Source organism: Mauremys reevesii, linkage group 9 (genome assembly GCF_016161935.1).
Source record: "Mauremys reevesii isolate NIE-2019 linkage group 9, ASM1616193v1, whole genome shotgun sequence".
NCBI classification, from domain to species: domain Eukaryota; kingdom Metazoa; phylum Chordata; order Testudines; family Geoemydidae; genus Mauremys; species Mauremys reevesii.
Window position 1 is genome coordinate 8,738,506 of NC_052631.1, and position 19,142 is coordinate 8,757,647.

Genomic DNA, 19,142 nt, shown 5'->3' on the forward strand with positions numbered 1-19,142 from the left:
AGGCCAAACTTCCTCTCTCCAGCATCCTGCAGATACCCCTCCACAGATGGTCTGGCATGAGGTGGGCACTCCTGGGCAGCGTGTGAACCGCAGGCTGGGGGAGGCCAGCCTCCAGGCCAGCCCTGCCCCTTCTGCCCAAGGCCCCGCCTTTTCCACACACTCTCACTGCCGGACACCCCCCACCCGCAGCCACTGGCCCACACCCCAACCTAGCTTCCCCAGCCCCAGAGTGCCGGAAGTGCAGGCAGCACACGGCCCCAGCCTCCCCATTCCCAGAGCGCCGGGAGGTCGTGCGGCCCCAGCCCCGGAACGCCGGCAGGGCGGGCTGCCGCACAGGGGGACTGGAGCCTCACTGCTGCATGTAGAGCGGGCAGGAAGCAGGAGGGGGGTCCTGGGAGTGGAGCCACGCCCGGCAGTTTGGAGAGGCACAGCCTCCCCCAGCCGATGATTCCCGCTGCCCATGGGGGCACTGAGCCCCTCGATAAAACCTGCTGCGCCAAGGCAGGATGGGGAAGAGCAAAGAACTTCCCGCCCTGCGTTGCTCATGCCAGTTTCTGGGTGGCAATGACGCGTATTAACCCCAGGCTGCAGCTCCCCTCTGTGACTGCCCCCGAGCTGCAGCAGGAGGACCCAGCTAAAGACGGCTCCTCTAGACCAGACCACCAAGCTGGGGAGAGAGCGGGGCCTGTAGGGCAGGAGCTATGGGAGGATGATGGGGACTCTTCCACAGAACCCGTGGGGTTTGGCAGGCCCTGCCCCCAAAGGGATAATTCCCTGGAAACTCCCCAAGGAGAAGGCCACAGAGTTTACCTTCCTGCAGGAGTGATGTGGAGCACAATCCCTGCTTAGGCAGATCTCCCGTTGTTGCCTTCGGGAGATGGAAGGAGTGCTGCAGGGTTTAACCCTTTACTGGGTTTGCAGTCAGGACCAAACAGCTGATTTTATCGAGATGGGCGGGAGGGACTCGCCAAAGACCCTTAGCTGCAATTACAGGATGGGACACTTGCAGTAAAAACCCTGAACGTTTTCACTCCCTTACTTATTGCCATCCTGTTTGTCTATACTTTCTCTTAAGCTCTTATTCCACACCAATGGAGATCAGTGGAAAGAATCCCATTAACTTGAATGGGTTTTGGATTAAATCCTTATTCCTCCGCACAGCTGCAGAGCTGCTAATCCGGAAACCTGGTTTGGGGACTGAACTGGGGATTCATGCTTTGCCCAGTGGACGCTAGGTCCATCAGAAGAGTGACAAGCCTGATTGCTGAGTTACTATCCTACGCTACGTACGTTACTACATTAGTGGCTTAATTCCGCGTTGGGCTGAGTAATGTAACAGGAAAACCAGGGATGGGCATGAGCCACAAAGCTGAGATCTCCACCCAGACTTCTCTTAAGTTTGGGGGGAGGTTGGATCCTGGGTTTGGATCCAAGAGATGGGGGCTAGGCATGAAGTGTGACCTGGAGGTCCCTGTGGCAGGCCTGGGCCTGTACAGGTGTGTGTGTGTAAAATGTAGCTGTTCTGCCTGGATGATTGAGCAGTTAATAAAGGGATGGACAGACAGTAAGCAGAACTGGTTGATTAGTTTAAAGCACTCTTTTTTTAGTATTTTTGTGAATGAAAGCCCCAAAGCCTGGTTTGTTCCTGGAATTCTATTATTCAAATATTATTTAATATTTAGCATCCAGATGCCCTAGTCAGGTTCAGCATCCACATCCCATTATGCACAAATACATAGGGAGACATGGTTTCTGCCCCAAAGAGCTTACCTGCAGTCCTGGTTGGTGACTGTATCTGTGAATCACGAAAACTTCACAAGTGAGCACTTGAAGCAGAGGCAGAGAGGTGAAGTGACTTGGCCAAGGTCACACAACCATTCAGTGGCAGAGCCAGGAACAGCACCCCTGGGCCAGATTCTTAGTTAGTGTAAATTGGCATAATGGAGCTACATTGATTTATACAAACTGAGAATCTGTCCCCAGGTCTCCTGTGTCCCAGTCCTGGAGCCTTATCCACAGGATCACACTGCTTCTCGGTGAGGAACATGCTACCGTTTCATGACACGCTGCATTGGCTGATCCTCTGCTCTCGGGACATTTCTAACCTCTTGAAAACTTCTCTTATTTGCAGGAGGCAGAGGGAAGGATGGGGCACCCATTATAACTTTCCCAGAGTATGCAGGGTTCAGCGATATACCCGACGAGGATTTTCTGAACGTTGTGACGTATTTAACCAGCATTCCCAGGTGAGCCGAATCACAAAGGCCTGCTGTCTCCCTGCAGCTTCACTTCCTGAGTGGGTCACTGTTTTACTTTGTGTTCACTGTTTTAGAACTTCCGAGAGGTTGCAGTCTGGTGGCCCTGCAGAACCAGGATGCAGAACCCAGGTCAGCCAGCGTGGAATTCACCCCTCTGCAAAAGACCAGCTCACGCCCTATGCACGACTTATGTCCCACTTCAGTCGTGCATAGGCCTGGAGCTGGTCTTCTGTACACGAGTGACTTTCACCTACACAGAACAGGTACAGCACAGGCTTCCCCCAGGCGGCCCTGCCCTCTCAGCCACGCACAACAGAGGAAGAACCAGAGCAGACTCTGGATGTGTGCTTTATGGCAAGATTACAGAAGGGAGGAAACTGCCAAGGGCAAGACTGGTGCACAGTAGAGCTTTGCTACTCTGCAGTTTGTTAATTCACCCTCAGCAACTGTCTTTCCCTACTTCCCAGCCCAGAGTGAGTAGCAGAGAGCTATAGTATGGTCTTTACACAATATACTATAATAGTGCAGCTGTACACACTAGAACAGTCTTGCTGCCAATGTTATAGCATTGGCAGTAGATTGCCTTTCATTTTGCTCCCAAAGTCAAGGGAGACATCTAGGTAGAAAACAATTGACCAGGAAGAGGGTGCAGGCTATTAGATTGTGGGGAAGGTTACATAGGGTTCCACCAGGTAGCGTACAGTGCATTTTTGAAAAGAAATACGTTCTGCTTGTCGAGAGGTTCAAACGCTTCATTGCCACAGAGCGGAAGACAAAGATTGATCAGTGTCCGTTCCAGGCAGAGGAGGAGGTTCTCCCTTTACAGTGTCAGTGTAGTGGGGCGGCTGCCCCACTCCAAGATAAAAGCTGGCCCTGATACGAGGGTTGCGGCTGGAAAAAGCAGTGAGAGCAGCGGAGTGAGTAGCTGACCACAGGTGTGGCCAGCTCAATCAGGCCCCAGCTGGCCCTGCTAAGAGGGCTGTGGGCCAGAAGCTGGGGGAGTCCCACTCTAGCCCTGGAGTGGGAAGGGCTGCCTGCCTGCCTGAGAGCAAGGTACCTGAAGCAGAGCAGGGCTGGGGAAGGGCAGGAGGAGCTGGGGAGCTCCGGCCTGGTAAACCCCCAGGCTGCAGGCCAAGGTACTGGGGCTACCGAGGTGCCGGCTGGGTATAGGCTGAGGCAGCTGCTCCTAACCCCTTGCCAATGATGAGTGGCCATTACACAGCAGTCGGCCCCGGTGAATGGGGGGACTAGATGACAACTGGCAGCAGCCACTGAGGTGAGGTGGGTTTAGGGTTGCGGGTTCCCCTGGGAGGGGAAACCCAGAGTGAGGGGGTACTGCTGGGGCAGAACCCCAAGGGAAAGGGGCACTGGGGTCCAGTAGGGACACGGGGCCTGAGGCAGGCGAGACACTGGCCAGCAGAGGGTGCTCCAAGGCTGAAAAAGAGCTAATTCCCAAGACGACCAGCAGGAGGTGCCGTGCCGATGAGTCATCGCTTCACTGCCGTCAATTTCTGCGTGTCCTGCAGAATTCATTAGCAGGATCCATGTTAATCAGGCAGAGAAGATCTGTGATCACCAGAGTAAAATGAATGACTCCTTCCAATCAGGGCCTTGGCATAACTAATCCTGTATGACGTTCTAAATCCTCATGTGAATTACTGTACTTCTGTAATGTGTTCTGTGTATAGAACATGCAAAAGGGGTGTGTGTGTTGGCACAATGTCATTATTTATAAGGATGTGCTCACCTTGCAAGCCTCGGGCACGTTTACATGAGTCATTGTCACACACGTAATACCTTGCCCCGGGTGGGTTGTGAGCAGTAGGAAGTGAAATTGGAACTTCAAGTGTGAGATGCTACGCCCAGATGCTATACCCTGAGCTGAGACACCCAGATTTCCTAGCAAAGGCTGTAGTAGGCTCTTTAAACTCTATGTATGGCCTCACCCCCACTAGAGGGGACAGAGATCCATAATGAGTGGGCATGGGTTACACCCACCTCCCACCCCGCTATCTGGAATAAAGAGCTTCAGTTGAAAGTCCTTTCTTAACCCCTTCAGTCCATATCCAGAATTCCCTTTCAGCCCAGATCAGCCAAATGCTTAAACTAACCGATGAGCATTTCCCCTTTTCTAATGGATCCTCAAACCTGGCATCTCTTAGGGTGTGTCTACAGCTCAAAAAACCAAACCCAAAACAAGAAAAAACAAACCCCCGGTCTTGAGTCTCAGAGCCCAGGCTCCAGCCTGAGCGTGAAGTCTACACTGCTATTTTTAGCTCCGTAGCACAAGCCCAAGTCAGTTGACTCAGGCTCTGAGACTTGCTGCCGTGGGGTGTGTGTTTTTTGCAGTGTAGTCATACCCTTAAGGAAGCATCTTCTAGAACCGAGAGCTCACCAGAGTTCAAATCTCCACACCGTCAGCAGGAGTGCCTCTGCTGCTCCTGTGTGTTGGGATATTGCACAGAGAGATGGGGAGTCTCTAGATAGCGGAACTCCAGGCTTCACAGGGCTGACTGTGTACTCATTTACTTTGGAGGGAAGTCTGATATTACCTGTCATGTACTGTATGCTTCAAATCTCTCTAATGAATCAGTCTGTCCAGAGCACTTCTGTGACATGGGGAGTAGAGATAGTCCAGTGTGAGCTTTTCTTAACAACCTTTTTGAGAGTGGGGATCTGTTTACTGTATGATCTGCCCATGTCAATATTATTGTTTTGCTTCATTTTCTTCCTGATTTCCTGCCCTCCTCGCTTTATGCCAAGTACCACTGAGACCCTGCACAGGTTTCTGTTTGTGTGTACTAAATTGAAATGATATTGTTTGGTGACACTGTCTCTCTTTCCCTGGCTAAGTTAAGGCTTTCAATCTGCCCCTGGCTTACTACAAATAAGACATACAAGTATCGTTGTATCATCTTGCTGATGACAGGTGATATCATCCTGAACACCGAGATTAAATGCAAGGTTATGCAGCACATGTCTGACTCCATGCCGTGGCCCACATGCCTTTGTCAAGTATCATTTTAACACACACACACCCCCAGCGACATCCAAACCTTACCTCTCTTATCAGACCCTCGTGGCTTCTCAGACATCAGTAGTAACCAAGGTTACCAGCCTGCATCCCTGTCAGTAGCTTCTGCCATGTTAACCACATGTCACTGCTTTGCAAGGGTCTGCTGTGATGACCTTGAGCTAGGCACATGATGCCTCCATTTTTCCGCCATGCTGTTTTACTCTGCTCTGCTTTCCCTGCAGCATTTGGTTTCTAATCTTCCCCACTTCCCCCCTTTCCTTCCTCTTCTGGATTGTGCTAATTTACCAGTCTTCTCCATTTTCACCCCTGTTTCTTCTCACACAGTGATAAAAGGACATGGAGGCAAATGATGTACACTACACTCACTAACTAAACAGAACACGGGGAGGCCTGGTTCTCATTTAAACTAATGGGTGTAAGTTACAATTAGGCTCATTTTTATAGAAATCCTTTACTGAATTTCCCAAACCAGCTCCTATATCGGTAACAGCACAATTCAGTATGTGTGACCTGCGAGCTTTCTTGTGGAAATATGGCAATTACAAGTTTCATTCATTGCTATCTGCTTTGTGTCTCATTTCTGTCAGTCTAAGCAGGACTGCTTAGTAAACCGTTTTATTCCAACATCAGCCTTTTGGTAACTTCCACAAAGACACGTCCGCTTTTCAAACATTTTGTTATAAATCACTCGTTTCAGTGGAGTTACCCCAAATATGAATTTGGCTCTGTATGTCAGGTTAGAGCTATTGGTGCCTGAAGGATGTACAGCTATTACAAGCTGGCTACGTGAAGCTAAACTGGGAAGACAGACTGTGATGCTGATGGCAATGATATATTGTCTCTGTTTCTTTGGGATAGAGCCATTTGATTTCTCTGAAATAACATCCTGGTACATTCCACCTGGATGCTGCTTTAGCACATCTTTCAAGGCAGAAAAATACAGAGCACTTTGCAGGGCTAGATTTTTCTAAGGGCCTCTAAAAATGTACTTCTTGAGGGGAGAATATCCTTAATTTTTTAGTAATGCAAGTTGCATTGACTTAAATGCCAAAATCTCAGTGTGTTATTAATAGACCTGTTATACATATCAGTACTGGTTGGACTAATGCATTATAAATTATACTGATTGCGAGTTATGGCTTTGTTTTAATTGAATAATTATTCATAAATAAACATTTTAGTTATCTTAGCTGCTCCAGTAAACAAAGGACGGTCATAATAGTCCATCTAACCCAGCATCCTGTCTTGTGACAGTAGTCAGTACCAGATGCTTTGGAGGGGAATGAACTGAACAGGGCAATTACTGAGTGATCCCTCCCCTGTCGGCCAGTCCCAGCCTGGGAAAGGTTTAGGAAAACCCAGAGCATGGAGTTGCGTCACTGACCATCTTGGCTGATAGCCATTGATGTGCTCCATTCTCTTGAAACCAGTTCGACTTTTGGCCTTGACAACATCCCATGGGAATGAGTTCCACGGGTTAATTGTATTGTGTGTGCAGAAGTACTTCCTTTTGCTTGTTTTAAACCTGCTCCCTATTAATTTTATTGACTCCTGGTTCTTGAGTTATGTGAAGGGGTAAATAACACTTCCTTACTGGAGGGTGGGGAAGCACTGGAATGGGTTACCTAGGGAGGTGGTGGAATCTCCATCCTTAGAGGTTTTTAAGGCCTGGCTTGACAAAGCCCTGGCTGGGATGATTTAGTTGGGGTTGGTCCTGCTTTGAGCAGGGCGTTGGACTATATGACCTCCTGAGGAGTCTTCCAACCCTAATCTTCTATGGTTCTATTTGCTTTCTCCACACCTTTCATGATTTTATAAAGCCCTACCATATTCCCCCGAGTCATCTCTTTTCTAAACTGAGCTGTCCCAATCTTTTGAATCCCTCCTCATACACGTGTCCAACCTTGGTCCTCTCCCTCAGTCTGAACAGAGGGACCTAAACGTCACAAGAGCCTTCTTGTATTTACTCGTTTCAATTTTCATTTAAAAAACGGATGGAGAAAGAACTAGGCTCCATTCATTGGAAGACTGAGTCTGCATGTGTCAGCGTTTGAAATGAATGAATTACTGAGGCTGCCGGGTTGTTTTGGTGAGCATTGTGTTTTGACAGCATTTAGCACCAGAAACATCAAATGTCTGCCTTTCAGATTAGCCTCAGCCTGGGTATTGCTTTCAGAAGAAGAATTTAAAATATCTGTTAATGACTATTGGCTTATCTTTAACAAACCACATTGCTGGTCTACTGTATGGATCTGGGATGGATCAATAAGGGTCAATTTCTAGGTAGCTTAATCACTAGGCCAGTGGATTGAATCCAGCCCAGGTCAGCACTGTTAACGAAATTTTTTTATCATCTAAAAGGCTTCTCAGTGCCCAGGGCCGGCTCCAGGGTTTTTGCCGCCCCAAACAGCATTAAAAAAAGAAAAAAGCCGCAATCGCGATCAGCTCTACCGGCGCTGCTTCAGTCTTCGGCGGCAATTCGACGGCAGGTCCTTCGCTCCGAGAGGGAGTGAGGGACCTGCCGCCGAAGAGCCGGACGTGCCGCCCCTCTCCGTTGGCCGCCCCAAGCACCTGCCTGCTGGGCTGGTGCCTGGAGCCGGCCCTGTCAGTGCCCCTTTATAATGAAAGAGAAGAACTTCAAGGTTGTTCAGTTTGCAGCAGCTGCTGGGTATTAGCTTTGTGCATGTCAGTGAGTCTCCGAGGGTGCCCTCGAGTGGCAGGAATTATAAAGGACCAGCTACTACAGCAAGCTGAGGAAGTTCTCCCTACACATGTTCCAGCAGAGGGCTGTGGTTCCCTAAGCTGAAAGATCAGGGTTTTGGCCCCTACGTACGTGCAAGATCAGTAAGTAATTGCATATGTTCTGTGCAGCACGTAGATTGGTTACATCGAGCAGTTATTTGAGGATTTGTTTCCTTTCCACAGTGGCCTGAGTGCTTCTCTACAAGCTACTAAACAAAAGAGGAAAAAATGAATGTGCATTAAACACGTAAAGGAGATACACCACCCCGATATAATGCGGTCGTGGGGAGCCAAAAATCCCTACCGCGTTATAAGTGAAACACCATTATATCAGGGTAGCAGTGGCAGGGCTGCAGTGGTGATTTAAAGACCCCGGGGCTCCCCACGGGAGCCCATGGCCCTTTACATCGCCGGCAGGTCCCACTGCTGCAGCCCCGGGGTAGCAGCTGCAGGGCTCTGGCAGTGACTTAAAGGGCCCGGGTCTCCCCGCAGCAGCCAGAGCTCCGGACCCTTTAAAGCGCTGCCCGAGCCCCGCTGCCTGAGCCCCGGGGTAGCAGCGGCAGGGCTCCAGCAGTGATTTAAAGGGCCTTGGGCTCCCCGCAGCAGCTGGAGCCCCGGACCCTTTAAAGCGCCGCCAGAGCCCCACTGCTACTGTGCTATATGCGAACCTGTGTTATATCGGGTCGCGTTATAGCAGGGTAGAGGTGTAATTGAAATGATGTCACAAGGCCTTTCCACAGATCAGGTGTTAGTGTTTCTGATTCAAGCAGGAACTGTGCTAATGAGGATGTTCTATGAACAGTGCTGCTGAAGGGGCCTCGTCTCTTGCCGTAGTGTCAGACATAGCCCTGAAAACCGTCCCTCACCTGAAGTTACTATAACTTTCCAAACTTTTTTGTTGGCCCTATCACTCCCCATGTGCTCACCTCCAACCTCTCCCTTTCCGCTGTGGAGGCGTTCAGTACGCTCGGGCCAAAGAGCTTGCTGGACGTTAGAACTGTAACCCAATTTCCCGGCATTCCATCTGTGGTGCAGCAGCATCAGTCATTGTGGCAGAGAGACAGAGTCAAACCACACATCCTTGCACCTCTCCATCTGATCTGACAGGGTGCCTGTATATAGAGACTGGATGCAACGTTCCAGCTGGAAGTTGATAGATGATTTGCCCAAATGCATCGGGACTGACAAACTGTTACACGGGTTTCTAGTCCCAGTTGGCTGAAAGGTTTGGTAAGATCAAACAGTGCCAGTGCCCAGATCTGGGGTTAGTCGTCCCTCCACCCCCTTCCTGTAACAGTTTAGCAACAAACCAAATGTCAGCGGTGCTGCTTTTCTGCTCTAAAGCAAATGCACACCAGAGACTTTCTTGAAAGACTTGGCGAGCTATTGAGAAGAAACAACTGGGGAGTATTTTTGTTGCATGTGAGAGGCAGGAGGTACCACAATAATTGCTACAGCCACAGCCTTTCCTCTGCATTAATAGATTTTCAGGCTGTTCATTGACTTATTTAAAGACAAAAGAAAATCTTTCTATGTTTTAAAAAGTTTTCTGGTCTTTCAATGCCCTAATTCTCATCAGAGGATTGCAATAAAAGCAATTGATCTGGGGGACGGGGTCGCTCAGGGGTCCTTCCTGGGCTTAGTATTAATCCTAGCGACGATCACTTATACAGCATCATAACTATGCATGGCACTTTTGCTTCCAGTTTGCGGGTTTGCATCCTGCACTAGATAGGTTGTGGTTCAAAATGGTTACCATCCGATGGCTCTTTGGCAGGGGCGGCTCTAGGTATTTTGCCGCCCCAAGCATGGCAGGCAGGCTGCTTTCGGCGGCTTGCCTGCGGGAGGTCCTGCGGATTCGGCGGCACACCTGCGGGAGGTCCACCGAAGCCGTGGGATCAGCGGACTCTCCGCAGGCATGCCACCGAAGGCAACCTGCCTGCCGCCCTCGTGGCGACCGGCAGAGCGCCCCCGTGGCTTGCCACCCCAGCCACATGCTTGGCGTGCTGGTGCCTGGAGCCGCCCCTGCTCTTTGGTGACTTACATGACGCAGGTGGGGTGGTGGTAAGTCAGGCGATCTCATCATAAAGCCACCCACAAGACTGGCCCCCGTGGCCTGCCTCCTGCCCATCACTCCCTGATTCCCTGGGAGAGCCACACAGTGCTAGCAGAGCAGGGTGGGAGCAGCCCTTGTGCTCTCCAGACCATGGATCATGCAAGGGGGAATCAGGTGAGCCCTGCACTCGTGCGAGGGCCAGGCAGCATTTGGCCCTTTGACTGAAATGTTCTTTGGAGCAGGGTAATAAGCTCTTTCTCTTCCCATATGCCTAGCGCAAATCGCTAACAACACATGTCCCCTTTCATGCCTATGAGTGGTTCCGCCAGGTCGTGATCCCTCCAGGACACGACTGAGGCATGCTGGTGTGAGGAAGCTTTCACTTCTGCCTCCCATGCTGTGCTCAGTCTTGGACTAGACGAGAAGATTTCAGTCTTGGGGACAAATTTATCTGCGGTGCCTTTAATATTGAGCCATTCCTTGGAGCACATTAGTGACTTAGGGCTTGGCTACACTTGCAGGTGTGCAGCACTGGGAGTTACAGCTGTCTTCGTACAGCTGTGTAGGGAAAGCGCTGGAGTGTGGCCACACTGACAACTACCAGCACTGCAGTGTGGCCACATTTGCAGCATTTGCAGCGGTGTTGGGAGTGGTGCATTATGGGCAGCTATCCCAGCATTCAAGCATTGGCTGCAATGTGCTTTTCAAAAGAGGGGGGTGGGGTGGAGTGTGACAGGGAGCGTGGGGGAGAGAGAGTGGATTTTTGGAGCCGACACTGTCAGCTCCCTGCCTTGCAAATTAGGATCACTTCCCCGACCCCCTCATTCACTCTTAAATGCAAATAGCCTGCAGACCAGATAAGCAGCTGCTCCGACGGACTCCTTTCCCCCCTTCCCCCCATGCTGTTTCTCTCCTCAAGCAAACACTAGCTGTGGACATTCATCCCCCTGCCTGCCTCATTCACAACAAACAAGAGCTGTGTTTGTTTTTTAGATAAGCAGCTCCGGGAGCCCCGAGTTCACAACAAAACAAAGAGAGGCATCATAACAAATCAAAGAGAGTTCTTTAGTTAAAAGCATTATGGGAAAATTCCGGAGGTCAGTTACAGTGTAGTAAGATTAATCACTGTTTACACTGGCACTCCAGCGCTGCAGCACCAGCGCTGCAGTCGTTATTCCCCAGGCAGAGGTGGAGTACAGCCAGCGCTGTAGCCAGGGAGATACAGCGCTGTATGAGCCTTGCAAGTGTGGGTTTTTTTGTTTTTGTTTTTCTCCGTCCTCCTTTTATGTAGCACGGAGTCATGGAGTGTCAGGGTTGGAGGGGACCTCGGGAGGTCGTCTGGTCTGGCCCCCTACTCAGAGCAGGACCAATCCCCAATGTACTTGAAAACTGTTATATCCCCTCTCAGTCTTCTCTGCTCCAAACGAAACACACCCAATTTTTTCAATCGTATAGACTCATAAACTCATAGACTTCAAGGTCAGAAGGGACCATTATGATCATCCAGTCCGACCTCCTGCACAACGCAGGCCACAGAATCTCACCCACCCACTCCTGTAACAAACCCCTAACATATGTCTGAGTTATTGAAGTCCTCAAATTGTGGTTTGAAGACCTCAAGCTGCAGAGAATCCTCCAGCAAGTGACCCGTGCCCCATGCTGCAAAGGAAGGCGAAAAGGCCTCTACCAATCTGCCCTGGAGGAAAATTCCTTCCCGACCCCAAATATGGTGATCAGTTAAACCCTGAGCATGTGGGCAGGACTCACCAGCCAGCACCCAGGAAAGAATTCTCTGTAGTAACTCAGATCCCACCCCCTATAACAAAGTGTGGACGGCGAGTGAGTTGCAGCGCTGTAAAGCCACCACCAGCGCTGCAACTCTCCAGTGTAGCCAAGCCCTAAGTTGTAAGCAGCTGCCTTGTTTGTTTGTCTGGTTTGCGCCCCAGATCTGTCGTGATTCTGCGGTAAGACTCTTGGTTTGTGACAATGGGGGGAGGTGCTGCCTATGCACTGCAGGGGAAACTCGCTCACCCACTGAAAAGTCTCCATGCTGCTCAAGGAGCCCCTGAGCTCTCTTGGCCGGCAGGGTGAGAGTAGCAGCCCCCCAGGAATACTGGGCGTGCCTGCACCTCACAGAGGGGGGCTCCGTGCTGGCCCTGAATAGGCAGATCTGCAATTCCACACATTTGGTAGCTCAGAACCCGCCTGGAGGGTCTGTAGCCACAATTCTAGCCTGTATGCTGACGTAACATCCACTGAGTGGCTTGCAGCCCCACGGCCTGCCTGTGAGTTGGGTGGGTGTGAGACTCCAGTCTCCTTGATTCCCGCTTTGTCCCTAATTATTTGGGCATCCTGTGGGGGGGAAAGGTAAATTTCACTCCTTGTGAGAGATAAGTGCACTTGTCCGTCATCAGCATCGTAGGAGAATGAAGCAAATTGCCTAGGTGTGAGGATGGGTATCTAATAACGTGAATTATTTTGCAAAGCAAGGAAGATCTGTACTTCCGCTTCAGGCCCAGTACAAAGCCATATGTGATCCTAAACTGTTCACATCACAGAATTTTGGCAGCCAGTAGCAAGGCAGCCAAGAGATACAATGGATAAAATATTCATGTTTTGTGGAGGCTGCTAACCTGGTGCTGGAAGGAGGAAATTTGCTGGCTTGCCTGCACGCACGGATCAGTGCCAGTTATTCACGCTCTCGACGGTACACTGCATTTTAATCATGGGCTTGGACTATGACACGGAGGAGGCTGGGTTGTGCTGCAGCACAGTTACTCAGAACTGGTCCACCTCCGTGTAACCCAGCATCCCTCTTTCATCTATTTTGCAGTCTGGAGGCTGCCAGCATTGGATTCATCATCGTTATAGACCGACGACGGGACAAATGGAGTGCGGTAAAGGCATCCCTGACACGGATAGCAGTAAGTGCCCGGCGTTTGTGTTTACTGCCATTTGCCTTCCAGAAATTAGAACTCTCCGCTGCCCCTTCAGCACAGTGAACGATCTCCTGCACTCCTTTTTAGCTGTTCCTGCAGCACCTTCTCCACCCTGGAGATCTGTGCCAAACTCGCATGTTAACCGGCAGAGACGGTTTAGCCTGTAATAATGAATGCGACCGCCTTGTGTCCTGCTAAATTAGAATGCGAGGGCATTCGCTGGGGTGACTGTGTGACAAATTGTAATGATTTAAAGTGGGCTGCTCAAGATGAACGAGGTAACAGATAGGGGGCCCACTGGAGACGTCATTAAAGGCTCATGTTTTCTTGACAGCAGATCTGATAGAAACTCTTTAATGCTGCTTCTTGCTTTCACTGGAGAGAGTCAGATTTAAGAAAGTGGTTGTTAGCACTGACGAGCAGCAGATGAATATATGTATTTTATATAACATACACTGTATGCTTTATGTGCAATACTTAATTCTAACTTCTATAGAATTAGAATTAGAGTTTAGACTATCTGGGTGTCTGAGTTTGATTTAAGTTAATTCCTGGGGATGCAGAATCTCTAACAGATTTTTTTCCATTCCTTGCTCTGTTCAGCTGCCCCCATGGTCCCCGGAGGACCATGTGACACAGACCAGTGTCACAGGCTGGTGGTTGTGAACATGGCCACATGTCTGGGGAAGGTGTTGTGGGCCTATCTGAACAAACCCTGGGGGGTACATAAAACCTTTCCAAGATCTGAAGGGTAGATCTGGTCTTTTAATGTGCATATGTCACCCGCCGCCTATACTGCAGGGTTTCTCAACCCGTGGGTCAAAGCTGGGTCACCAGAATGTATCAGAGGGTTGAATGGGAAGCCTGGGTGTAGGTCAGGTCTGTCCCTGAGGGGTGGGAGGCTCTGGGGGGGAGATGAGGTCCAGAGACCCTGGGAAGGATTTGCAGAGCCTGCCCATACTTACCCCACAGCAGTGGTGCCAGTCCTGAGGGGTGGCTGGGCTTGGCTCTGCTCTGGGCATTGCAGCCTGGTGCACACGGTGGCAGAGGTTTGGGCCAGCTGCTCCTCAGTCATGAGGAGAAGGGTGTGGGGGGGTCAAGTGAGTGGCCAAGGCATTATGTGACTCACACAGATTTGGCCTAGCTAGCCCCCGGTCAGGCAGGCTGGGACCCCGGAGGTCACTAGTTCCGGAGCAAGGAGTCAAGCTCAGCAGGACAGGAGCAGCCGCTATAGTACACACCATGTACTTATTACATTAGTGTGTGTTATGTATTGTGGGGACGAAATATTTAGTATGCCAGATTTTTTGGTACTAAAGCTATTTACTGGGTTGCAACAGGCCATCTAGGTTTGCAAATGGGCCCTAATCCCAGAAAGATGGAGAACCACTGCGGTACTAGATGGAATACCCGCCTTGCTCAAATGCATGCAACTATGTCGCCCTCTAGTGGCTGCAGCCTGACGAGGAGAGACGCCCTGATACTATAGTAGCTTAAGGGAGATTCTCCTTTAGTTCAAGTGGCCTGCAAATGTCTCATAGACTTAAGGTCAGAAGGGACCATTATGATCATCTAGTCTGACCTCCTTTGCACTGCATCCACTGCAAACAGCATCCACTCGGCCCAACTGTGTTCTTTGATGCAGAAGGTTCTGAGTTGTGTCCCCGCTATCTACCCATTTGGTAATATCTAGTTGTGCTGCTTGAGCCAAAGCCCACTGAAGCCAGTGGGAGTCAGGAGCATGGTGGGCGGAACAGATGACAGCCATGCAGTCTGGGCAGCTCCAGAGTCATCACATCACCCCCTGCACCTTTGCTTGCTTCCTGAGGAATTTCTGAGGCAGAAGGTATCCAAAATGGCGCTGGCTCCTTTGTGGGCCTGAGGTTTAATTGCTACGCCCTGTAACATTTGCATGATCTTTCTAGGGAGCTTTCCCGGGGAACCTGCAGCTGGTCTTTGTCCTGCGGCCCTCCCGCTTTATTCACAGGACAATCGCTGATATCGGCATTAAACTCTATCGAGACGACTTTAAAATGAAGGTACCGGTAAGCATGCACTTTTTGTCCCCGTCTTCTCTGTGTTTCTGTGTCTTCTGTTGCTGAGTGTCAGCCAACTTCTCTTTTAACCCCGTTGTTGCAGTTTAATTGCACCGGCAATCAGGGCTCCACACACCAACAAGCAGGCCTGGGCGTAGGTCAATTATTAAAAGCCCCAGAAGAAACTCAGACAAGATCAAACAAGCCATGATGGGGGCAGGGGGATTTTCAAATTAACCCCATTGTCTTGATCAAATGTTTTCTTTGTTCTCTTTTTTGTGTCAGGGATAGATTCACATATTGGGGAGAGGGAGGGTAAATGAGTTGTAACCTTTGCACTGGTTTGTTTAAATAGTGTTTATTGATTCTGCTACTGTCAGTCACAATAATACTGATGGGTTAACCATGAGACGCCATGGGAGCTGCCATAAGATGATAAATGAACATGACTTCACATCAAAGTTCAGTCTTGCTCTGAAATGTGAAACTGTGTAGAATTAACACCTTCTTCCTTAATGGAGCTGCTCCCAGAGTGAATTCAGAGTCATCTCACTTGAGTGATGAGAATTAATTTTTAGTTCTGCAGAGCTAATGCAGCTGAGAGGGAGTAAGATGGGTTGTGTTCCATCTCATGGATCACCCACAGATCTGTGTACATTCCAGTAGATTATACTTGGGCAAACCAACTGAAGACAGTGGGATTGCAAATGTGTCACGCAGAGCCTGATTTGACCTGTAGAACCTTTGTTACAGGTCACGATGTATGAGAAGGAAAGAAACCAACTTGACTCTTAGATCCCAGTGCAGATCTGCCAGCTACAACAAATTGTTGTCTTTGAGCTTGTAAATGGAGAACATTTGGTACAGAAATCCTTGATAATGAATCAGCCTGGAAGCCCACAATATCATTGTTATGGAATCACTTTTCAGAGCAGACCCAGGCTTTCAGTCTTGTTGCCATTAAGTCATAAATGCCAGTGACCTTTTATATTAAGGCAGGTAAAAGATATTGATGCCGCCATCAGCAAAGCAGTCCATCACCATAAAACCCCTATAAAATCTCCTGCCCTGATAAATACTCTTGTACTATTTTACAAGGGCTCCTTTATAAAAGCAAATACTACAAAAATGGTCCAGATACTGGGTGAATACTGTAGAATAGTTGTTTTGGGGTTTTTTTTCCTAGAAGGGTGTCCAGGGGGACACTCACCTCTTGGGTGCCTCCTTGTGGCTGCATGCAGCACTGCAGACTGTTTCCCACTCCTGGTGCCCCCTGTAGGTTGTCAACCTTGTTTGGCGCCTTCCAGTGGCTTAGCCTTCTGGCCAGGTCACGGAGTCAAATGAGCTCCTTTTGGGGTAGCAACTAGTTCAGCCACAGTCTCTCTGCCCACCCCAGGGTCTTCAGCCCTGGCCGTGTGCCCTTGAAATTCAGGCCTTTGCTCGGGCTTCCAAATGAGCCGTGTCCCTTTCTCAGGGTGTGGGTTGGGCCTGTTCTCTCCCCCTCCCACACTTCTTTGGGTTTATGCCACTTTGCTGGTGCGGGAACCCGAGCCTGCCCACTACTCTGGGTTCCAACTCAGGGACCCTATACCCAGCAGCTACATGCTGCTCAATTCAGTTCATTGCTTCTACTTCCCTGGGCTTCTTCGCACCTGGCCCCTTTGTCCTTCACTCTTAGCTCAGGGTCCCGGTTCCCAGCTCCCTCTCTACCTGCAAACCCAGCTATGCAAGTGTAGCCAGAGATAACCCCGGCTAATCCCCAGGCTCCTTTGGCTGGAGAGGAGCATCCTTCCCTGCTCCTCTGGTCCCAGCCAGGGACTGTCCTGCTATCTATGGCCCTGCAGCTTCTTTCATCGGAGCTGGCTGGGCACTGATTGGCTGTCACTAGCCCACGGACGACCCCGTTTGTGTAGTTTCTGAGATGGCTGCTTCAGTGAGTCCTCTCTAGGCAGGCCTGGAGGACCAACCTTTATTGCTCCTTTCCTCACACATTGCTGTTTCCTGGGACGGGGTGTAATCAGAGCGTGGGGCTCTCCTTTAAGGCCAGCTGCAGCCAGTCACAACGGGTTATTATATTTCCCCGGTAGTCAGTACTTTCCCATAGGCCCTCTCATCCACTAACGATTTGTCAGAGCCCCTGTTGTGTGTCTGCATGCCAGTCTGTCTGTTCAGAATGACTCTTCTGCCCCCAACCCTCCCCACCACCCAAGGCACGTTTGTTCATTTCCTTCATTGCATTAGGGGTAGAGTGTAATACAATGTGATGCACGTAGACAATTCTGTGCCAGCTCCGGGGTTTACGTATTAAGCCGTATTGACTAAGCTTCTTTCAGATCTGTTCCTAATTGTGTATTTGCCTTTGGATATGGGGTCTCTTACAAATAAAAATGTATAATAGTTATTATTATTATTTCATATTGTTTTCATTCATATTCTGTACACTGTTGAACCCACTAAGTAAGTAATAATGATTTTACAGGGAGCTTTCATCATGATTTTATTTCACTGTTTTTACACGGGACTTTTGGTTTAAATTGATTGGCAAAAGAACCCACCTCGCTAGGTCTGGTTGATAGCTCAGTGTTTGGGCCTGGTTGCATGGTGGCAAACGTCCACTGACCTCATTACGAGCAGGAGCAGACCGGTTAAGGCTAAGATTTTGTCACAGGTATTTTTAGTAAAAGCCACGGACAGGTCACGGGCAATAAAGAAAAATTCACAGACACCTGTGACCTGTCCCTGACTTTTACTAAAAACATCCATGATAAAATGGGAAGGGGCTGGGCAGATGCCCAGTGGCTGGGAGCTTCCAGGCCCCCCTACTTCTCCCTCCCCACCAGCTGTGACTGGGAGCTGCATGGTCCCCTGCCTCCCATAGTTGTCTGGAGAGCTGCGGAAATCCCTCTGGGACACGCAGCAGCGGTCAGGGTGCTGCGGAAATCCCCCTGCTGCTGGCAGCAGGGATCCTCTGCCACCGCTAGCGATGGGTGGGGAGCTGCGAGGATCCCCTGCCGGCAACGGGCAGGGAACTGTGGGGGTCCCCCATGCTGCTGCCAGTGGGTGGGGAGCTGCAGGGGTCCACCATGCCACTGGCAGGGGCCAGGAACCCTGGGGTATCTCACCTGCGGTGGCTGGGAGCTGGGGGCACCAGTGCCTTACGTGGCGGGAGTACGTCACAGCTCCCTGGTGCTGCGGGAGGCTGCGGAACCCTGCAGCTCCCGCTCCAGGAACCAGCGTTCCAAGCACGTGCCTGGGCCGGCAAGCCGCGGGGGGCGCCCTGCCGGTTGCCATGAGGGCGGCAGTCAGGCTGCCTTCGGCGGCTTGCCTGCGGGAGGTCCCTGGTCCCGCGGATTCGGTGGCTTGCCTGTGGGAGGTCCGCTAGTCCTGCGGATTCAGTGGCAATTCGGTGGCGGGTACGCCAAAGCCGCAGGACCGGCGGACCTCCTGCAGGCGCGCCGCCAAAGGCAGCCTGCCTGCCGTGCTTGGGGTGGCAAAAAAGCTAGAGCTGCCCCTGGAAGTCCCGGAGGTCTCTGGAAGTCACAGATTCCGTGACCTCTGTGACTAAATCGTAGCCTTTCTTATGTGTTCATTGTGGGCTGGGCTGGGCCATGCCCTGTATAGAGATGTGCACGGGGGTGGGGGTAGACAGCACAAATAGTCTTGGTTCCTCTTTGTAGCTCAGGGGCAAGTGTGACCACTACCATCCTGGCCACCACACTGGGGACTGAATCGAGGACCTCCAGAGCTAACACCAACAGTTGCTACAGCTTGAGTTTATGAGCCGAGACTTTGTAACAGTGGCTGTAACCGACTCAGATCCTCCACAGATTGGGCACAGAGGAAGGGAACTTGTAAACATATACTCACCAGTGGGTTACTGTAGGCACAATCTTTTTGGTACATGAGGACTGGTGGAGTCTAGCCCCAGCGCTGTCCCAGGATTCCTAAATGGGACTTGGTCGATGGAAAGTGGCTCCGTCCGGACCAACGGATCTGGGCTCGCACCGAGAGAGCGCACACTGCATCCTGTAACTGGATGGAGTGCTGGGTGCTGCATTCCCTCTGTGTGCGTGG

The 19,142-nt window shown here is 50.6% G+C and overlaps 1 protein-coding gene across 1 annotated transcript in view; it reads left to right on the plus strand.

Moving 5' to 3' along the window:
* Window positions 1–19,142, plus strand: part of MCF2L2 (MCF.2 cell line derived transforming sequence-like 2) — a 293,975-nt gene that overhangs the window by 89,286 nt on the left and 185,547 nt on the right. Inside the window, exons 4-6 of the mRNA XM_039488965.1 lie at window positions 2,132–2,246; window positions 12,927–13,017; window positions 14,958–15,077. Of these exons, the coding sequence (XP_039344899.1) occupies window positions 2,132–2,246; window positions 12,927–13,017; window positions 14,958–15,077 (326 nt within the window). The remainder of the gene's footprint in view (window positions 1–2,131; window positions 2,247–12,926; window positions 13,018–14,957; window positions 15,078–19,142) is intronic.